This window comes from Hylobates moloch, unplaced genomic scaffold, assembly GCF_009828535.3.
Source record: "Hylobates moloch isolate HMO894 unplaced genomic scaffold, HMol_V3 SCAFFOLD_4, whole genome shotgun sequence".
NCBI classification, from domain to species: Eukaryota; Metazoa; Chordata; class Mammalia; order Primates; family Hylobatidae; genus Hylobates; species Hylobates moloch.
Genome location: NW_026652279.1, coordinates 33,511,849 through 33,518,277, shown reverse-complemented (window position 1 = coordinate 33,518,277; position 6,429 = coordinate 33,511,849). Strand labels below are relative to the sequence as shown.

The 6,429-nt window shown below is 44.7% G+C and overlaps 1 protein-coding gene and 1 pseudogene across 1 annotated transcript; one reads left to right on the top strand and one right to left on the bottom strand.

The window, feature by feature from the left end:
• Positions 1–1,335: 1,335 nt before the first annotated feature.
• Positions 1,336–1,734, bottom strand: LOC116466301 (metallothionein-2-like). Its single transcript, XM_032149107.2, has one exon. The coding sequence runs from the start codon at positions 1,661–1,663 to the stop codon at positions 1,478–1,480; it is 186 nt and encodes a 61-aa protein (XP_032004998.1). The 5' UTR covers positions 1,664–1,734; the 3' UTR covers positions 1,336–1,477.
• Positions 1,735–5,245: 3,511 nt separating this feature from the next.
• LOC116466550 (transmembrane emp24 domain-containing protein 10-like) lies at positions 5,246–5,863 on the top strand (annotated as a pseudogene).
• Positions 5,864–6,429: the final 566 nt, after the last annotated feature.

Here is a 6,429-nt window from a genome sequence, read left to right as displayed (position 1 = left end):
CAAATGCCAGACTCCCATCTGCCAGACACCCATCTCTGGGTGTCCCTTCTATCCTTAGTGGCTGATCTAGGGCTTACCATCAACTTCAGATCTCGCTCTGTTGCCAGGCTGGAGTGCAGTGGCACCATCTTGGCTCGCTGCAACCTCCGCCTCCCAAGTTCAAGCAATTCTGCCTCAGTCTCCCGAGTAGCTGGGACTACACAGATTTTTACCAACCTAACTCCAATTATCTTAGCCCTGCAATCTCTCATTGCTATAGTAGCTCTTTAAAGAGATTTTTAAAAATATTTAGTCCAGATTTTCTAGTTATTCTCGGAGGAAGGGTTGGTCTGGAAAACTTAATCTGCCATTGATGGAAGTAGGAACTGAAGTGGCTAACAGTGAAGATGGAGAGGAAGATGAGCAGAAGAAACACTTAGGAGGTGAATCCAAGAGACCCTACTGATTGATTGGATACAGGAAAAAGAAAGATAACAGGATGATGTGAAGATTTTTATCTGATAGCTTCATAGTTGGTGGGACCCTTCACAGAGACAGGGACCTGGGAAGAGGAAGCAAGCATGATGAAAAGGAGAGATCATGAGTTCAACTCTGGGTATTCCAAATTTGAGATGCCTGTGTGGCATTACACCGTTCAGGAAATGATGCAGTAACGAGGTCTGAAGTACAAGACAGGAGCCTACACTTCAGACCAAGATTTGAAAATTATCAACAAAGAGGTAAAGACTGAAGCCACAGCATGGACAAGAGTGGGCTGAGAGAGAAGAGGAACCAGGGAATATCATTGGAAAACACTGACTTTGAGGTGATAGAAGAGACAGTTGGCATCAAAGAAGGAGTGGGCATGAAATCAGGAGGAATTTAAGAGAGTACAACCAGTAGAAGAAATCAAAGGAAAAGGGTGGGATCCACACATCGAGTGCTTCAGGTGGCCCAAGCAGAGGAGAGGAGTACCTTCCAGAGAAGTTTCAATGGCAGTGGGAGCAGAATCCAGGTGGCCAAGGCTGAGGGAGTGGGCAGGCAGTTAAAGAAGCAGAAGACAGGAGTGTAGACAACTCTTCTCAGAAGTTCCTAAGAGGAGTCTGCAGGAGATCTCTATTCTGCTAAGCCATCTACCTTAGATGTGCTGCATTTCTGCAGCCAGCGCTGGTTGTCTTGGCTTTCCCACCTCCCCCTTAAGCTCTTGAAAGAATTCCATGGGGATGGATTAATTGTTGAATCTAGTAATTTCTCCCTTTGCCTCAATCTATTTGTCCACTCAGCATCATCAAACACTATTAACCACCCATCTCTACCTCTGGTCCAAGATAACACTGTGGTAATTTTTTTTTTGTTTCAAGTCTAAGTGTTTAATTATTATTCATATATTTCACAGAAAAATGAATGTAGCAAATGGGTCAAGATTGTATCAAAAAACAAAAAATCCTGGATTTTACGGGTCACTCTATTTGTACTTGGGAGCAGGGCTGTCCCAACATCAGGCGCAGCAGCTGCACTTCCCTGATGCCCCTTTGCAAATGCAGCCCTGGGCACATTTGGCACAGCCCACAGGGCAGCAGGAGCAGCAGCTCTTCTTGCAGGAGGTGCATTTGCACTCTTTGCACTTGCAGGAGCCAGCGCAGGCACAGGAGACACCAGCGACGCAGGAGCAGTTGGGGTCCATTGCAACCCGAGGCGAGACTAGAGTTCCCAAGCGAGAAGGGAAGAGGCAGTGGTGCACGTGGAAGGCGTAGTCAACACATTAAACATAGATGTCAATTCCTTGACATTATCTCCCTTTGATCCCTCCCCTTGAGTCTGGACAGGTTTTTGACCATTTCTATCATGGTGGTGGAAATTATGCTATGTGACATTCAAGTCTAGGTCATAAAGGTTATGCAGCTTCTGCCTTGCATGATGCCTTCTAATTCATTTGTACCGTTGCATGTATCAATAGCTCTATCCCTTTTATTGCTGTATAGTGTTCCATTTCATGGATAAACCACAATGTGTTCATCCATTCATCAGTTGACAGAAAATTGTGTTGCTTTCAGTCTTGGGCAGTATGAATAAAGCATCTCTAACTGTTCTCATATAGGTCTTTGTGTGGACATACGTTTTCATTTGGAATTTGTCCTCTCTTCTCTCTCCTTTTCCCCATCCTGCTGCCTGACATGCAGATATGATGGCAGAACTCTAGCTGCCATCTTGAGCCATGGGATGAAGACCTTCATCTAGGATGGCAGAGTGTTGAGCTGGGAAGAGCCTGGGTCCCTAGCGCTCTGCAAATCCACAGCAGCCGTGGATTGTCCACCTATGGACTTCTCAAAAATAAGAAATACATTCCCATCTTATTTAAACCACCATTATTTTGAGATTGTCTATTACTTGCAGAAAATCTAATTTTAACTAATATACCATTGGGAAAACTCCTTTTGGGGAGATGGTATAAGCTTAAGTTACATGGAGTCAGTTTGCACTGCTTGCAAACAAGAACCCCAACTGAAAGCTTTCCTGTGATGGTAGAGAAGATGCACATCTTCTTTGCCAGATGTGGTCTTGTCTGTTCTTGGCAAATAGATCCAAAGCAGTCAATGCATGACCATGAACATGCTGAGGATTGTAAGAGGAAAATGAATGGCACCTGGCCCCATTTATGGGTCCATTCCTGCTGGCATTTGTGAGCCACTAACCTATCCAAACTTGGAGCTGCCCAATCCTCTGGGCTTCATGTTATGTGAGAAAATAATTACCATTGACAAAGACTTATAGTTGGTCATCTATTACATGCAATGGACAGAAACCAACGAACACATTCCCTCTCTTAACACCTTCTCATAGCACTCAAGGACTTTACTATCTGAGTCCCCACCTTTGCAGCTTCATGTTGGCTTCTATCTTTGTCCACTTTCCTGACTACAAAGTTCTTTTATGTACTTTGTCTCATGAAATTCTCCCAAGACCCCTCTAACTTAGGATTTTTTTTAATCCCCATTTTATGGGTGGGGAAATCAAGGCAAGGCAAAGTGAAGACTCAACCAAGATGCCCCGACTAGTAAGTGGCAGAGCCTCTGCTCACTTCACCTAGGCCTATTAATACCACATCTTGAGTTCTAATCACGACTCTAAGCTGCCTTTCTCATGAACCTATGCCCCAATATAGGCTTTATTTTTGCCCCCCACACTGTGCCTACCCTCAAACACTGCTGAGAAAAGCCCTTTCCTCGTCTCCACTTTCACAAATCTCCTCTATCCTGAATTCAGTGTAGGCTCAAACATCACTTCAAAAATAAGACAGTACCAGATGTCCTTGGCCTCAGTGATTGGATCATTGGTGATCACATGACACACACTAGACCAATTAGAGTAAATTCTGGGACTTTTGCTGGAATCACTGGAAAATTTAAAAGTCCTTTTTTCCCACAAAGTAGCTCAACTGGAGGGACAAGAGCCTGAGAGTACCGGGGATTTCTGTGCCACCTTGTAAGAAGCCCACGTAGAGGAAAGTAGAGACGGTAATGGAGAGAGACTGGTTTTATTGTCTCTGTCTAGTGCCTTATAATTCCCAGTTACATCAGCCATACCCACTTGTTTTTGCCTATGTATTTGGGTTGCAATTCTGTCATTTGAAGTCAATAGTTCAGACTAACAAAAGCCCCTAATTTACAACACCTTCCCTAGTTCATTTAGTTTTTTTTTTTTTTCAACAAATGGTATGAAGCATTTATCATGCACCAAGTGCTAGCCATCGTCTATTAAACAGATACAGTCTCTGACTTCCTCAGATTCACAGCCTCATGGAGAAGACAGACATCAACCAAGAGGAAGCACAAATTAATGTATAATGAGACAAAGTGGAAAGTGTTCTGAAGTGGCCATTCCATACAAGTACCTGGAGAACCTGCGCTAAATTGGAAGCAGAGGCAAGGCCACATCCTGGTCTTGATCCAGGATCTGGCCAGATCCCAGGCACGTTGGAGGGGCATATTTAGTATTCTGAGCTTCATCCTAAGAGCCATGAGAAGTACTGCTGTGGGAAGATGTTTTTAAAATTATCAATTTTTTGCCCAGAGACTTCCTTCAAGCCCTCTTTTACCTCCTCCCCTATTCAGGTCATCAGGTCATTTCTGTACTCATTGCCTCAGGGAGGGACATGTCAAAGCAGGAAGCAGAGGGAAAAAATGAGTCTCCTCATGGCTTTAGCTAATTCCCTCCTCAAGAAGCAGTCTGCTGAGGAGCAGCCCAGGGCTGGCAGGGCAGCTCTTCTCCACAAGAGTATCTGGAGACCCAGGTTCCTTCCATCTTGTTGCTCTACCATCCTCGGGTTTTGTCTCTGTCTAGCCCCTGGTGGCACAATGATCACCTCCATGTTTGCCCTCCAGCCTAGGGGAAGGAGAATGAGGACTCCAGAGGAAACAGTTTGTTGGGGCTCATCACTTCTCCTGGAATCTCGTTGGCCCAAGCTTAATCACATGACCATGCTGATTACAAAGAGGCTGGGAAATGTGGTCTCTAGCTGGGTGGCCATGTACATAACTAAAATTTGGAGTGTCTTATTACTTGTTAATATTTTTTGTTGAGGTATAATTCACTTACCATAAATTCACCTTAAAAACTTCCATGGGCCGGGCGCGGTGGCTCACGCTTGTAATCCCAGCACTTTGGGAGGCCGAGGCGGGCGGATCACGAGGTCAGGAGATTGAGACCACGGTGAAACCCCATCTCTACCAAAAATACAAAAAATTAGCCGGGCGTGGTGGCGGGCGCCTGTAGTCCCAGCTACTCGGAGAGGCTGAGGCAGGAGAATGGCGTGAACCCGGGAGGCGGAGGTTGCAGTGAGCCGAGATCGCGCCACTGCACTCCAGCCTGGGCGACAGAGCAAGACTCCGTCTCAAAAAAAAAAAAAAACAAAAAAAAACTTCCTCCGTGTTTCAGTCGTTTTGAGTATATCCAGATTTTGCAACCATCACTCCTATCTAATACCACTGTTCTAATTTCAGAATATTTTTATCACCCCATAAAGAATCTCTGTGCCCCTTAGCAGTCACTCCTCACTCACCCTATCCCCCAACCTCTGGAAAGCTCTCATCTACATTCTGTCTCTATGGGTTTGCCTTTGCTGGACATTTCATGTAAATGCAATTATACATGCAGCCTTCTGTGTCTGGCTTCTTTCACGTAACATATTTTATGGTTTATCTATGGCATAGCATACATCAGTGCTTCACTCTTCACTCCTTTTTTTTTTTTTTTTTTTTCAGTAACAATGTTGGCATGGCTGTTTTTGTTTCTGCTCAGCCCCAGCCTGGTCCTCACCATCTCCTTCCACCTGCCCATTAACTCCTGAAAGTTCCTCCGCGAGGAGATCCACAAGGACCTGCTAGTGATGGGTGCGTACGAGATCTCCAACCAGTCTGGGGGTGCTGGCAGCCTGCACAGCCACCTCAATGTCACAGATTCTGCTGGCCACATTCTCTACTCCAAAGAGGATGCAACCAAAGGGAAATTCGCCTTTATCCTGGAAGATTATGACATGTTTGAAGTGTGATTTGAGAGCAAGGAAGCAGGATGGATACCTGCTCAATTTGTAATCCTAGACATGAAGCATGGAGTAGAGGCAAAGAAGAAATTACAAGGAGATTACAAAAGTCAAGAAGCTTAAACCATTATAGATGGAGCTGCAATGCCTAGAAGACCTGTCAGAATCTATTGTTAATGATTTTGCTACGTGAAGAAGAGAGAGGAGATGTGTGATACCAGTGAATTAACAAACACTTGAGCCCTGTACTTCAGTGTCTCTTTAATGTTCTGCTTCATTGGACTAGCCACCTGGCAGGTTTTCTACCTGTGTTGCTTCTTCAAGGCCAAGATGTTGATTGAGTAATGAACGAATTGCACTCTCCTCCCACCTTGTATCTCAGGCAGCAGAACATCACTGGGCATCCTACCAACAACGCCATCAAGATGCACTGGAGCCCTCTTGCCAGAACTGATCTCTTGGTGGGGGAGGACATGGGTACCACCTACCCAACAAGTCAATGAGAGATTTCTTTTTAGCGGGTAGCATTTGGACTGGTTTTGCAGCAATAGGACTAATATTAGAGTCACCTATGACCAAAAATAAGGGTTACCAACATAATGCCAAAGCCAAGATTTGTACTGGGTTTCCTTGTGCGATCTGTTTGAACCAAGTTTTCTTTCCCTCTCCTGCTTTCTCGGCAGCTTGGGTTTCCACTCTAGTTCTTTTACCCAGATTGGTATGGCCATGTTGAACTTGTTTCCTTCTGGTTGTCTTCTTTGGGTTTCCTTGTGCAAACACCCTTAGCTTTCCTTTTGCCTTTAGCTGAAATGTTTACATAGCTTCTGGTGATATCTTCTCATAATTTTATGTCTCTTAAAAGGTTGATGGATGTGACACTTCAAAAAGTGAGCTTTGAACTGAAGATAACT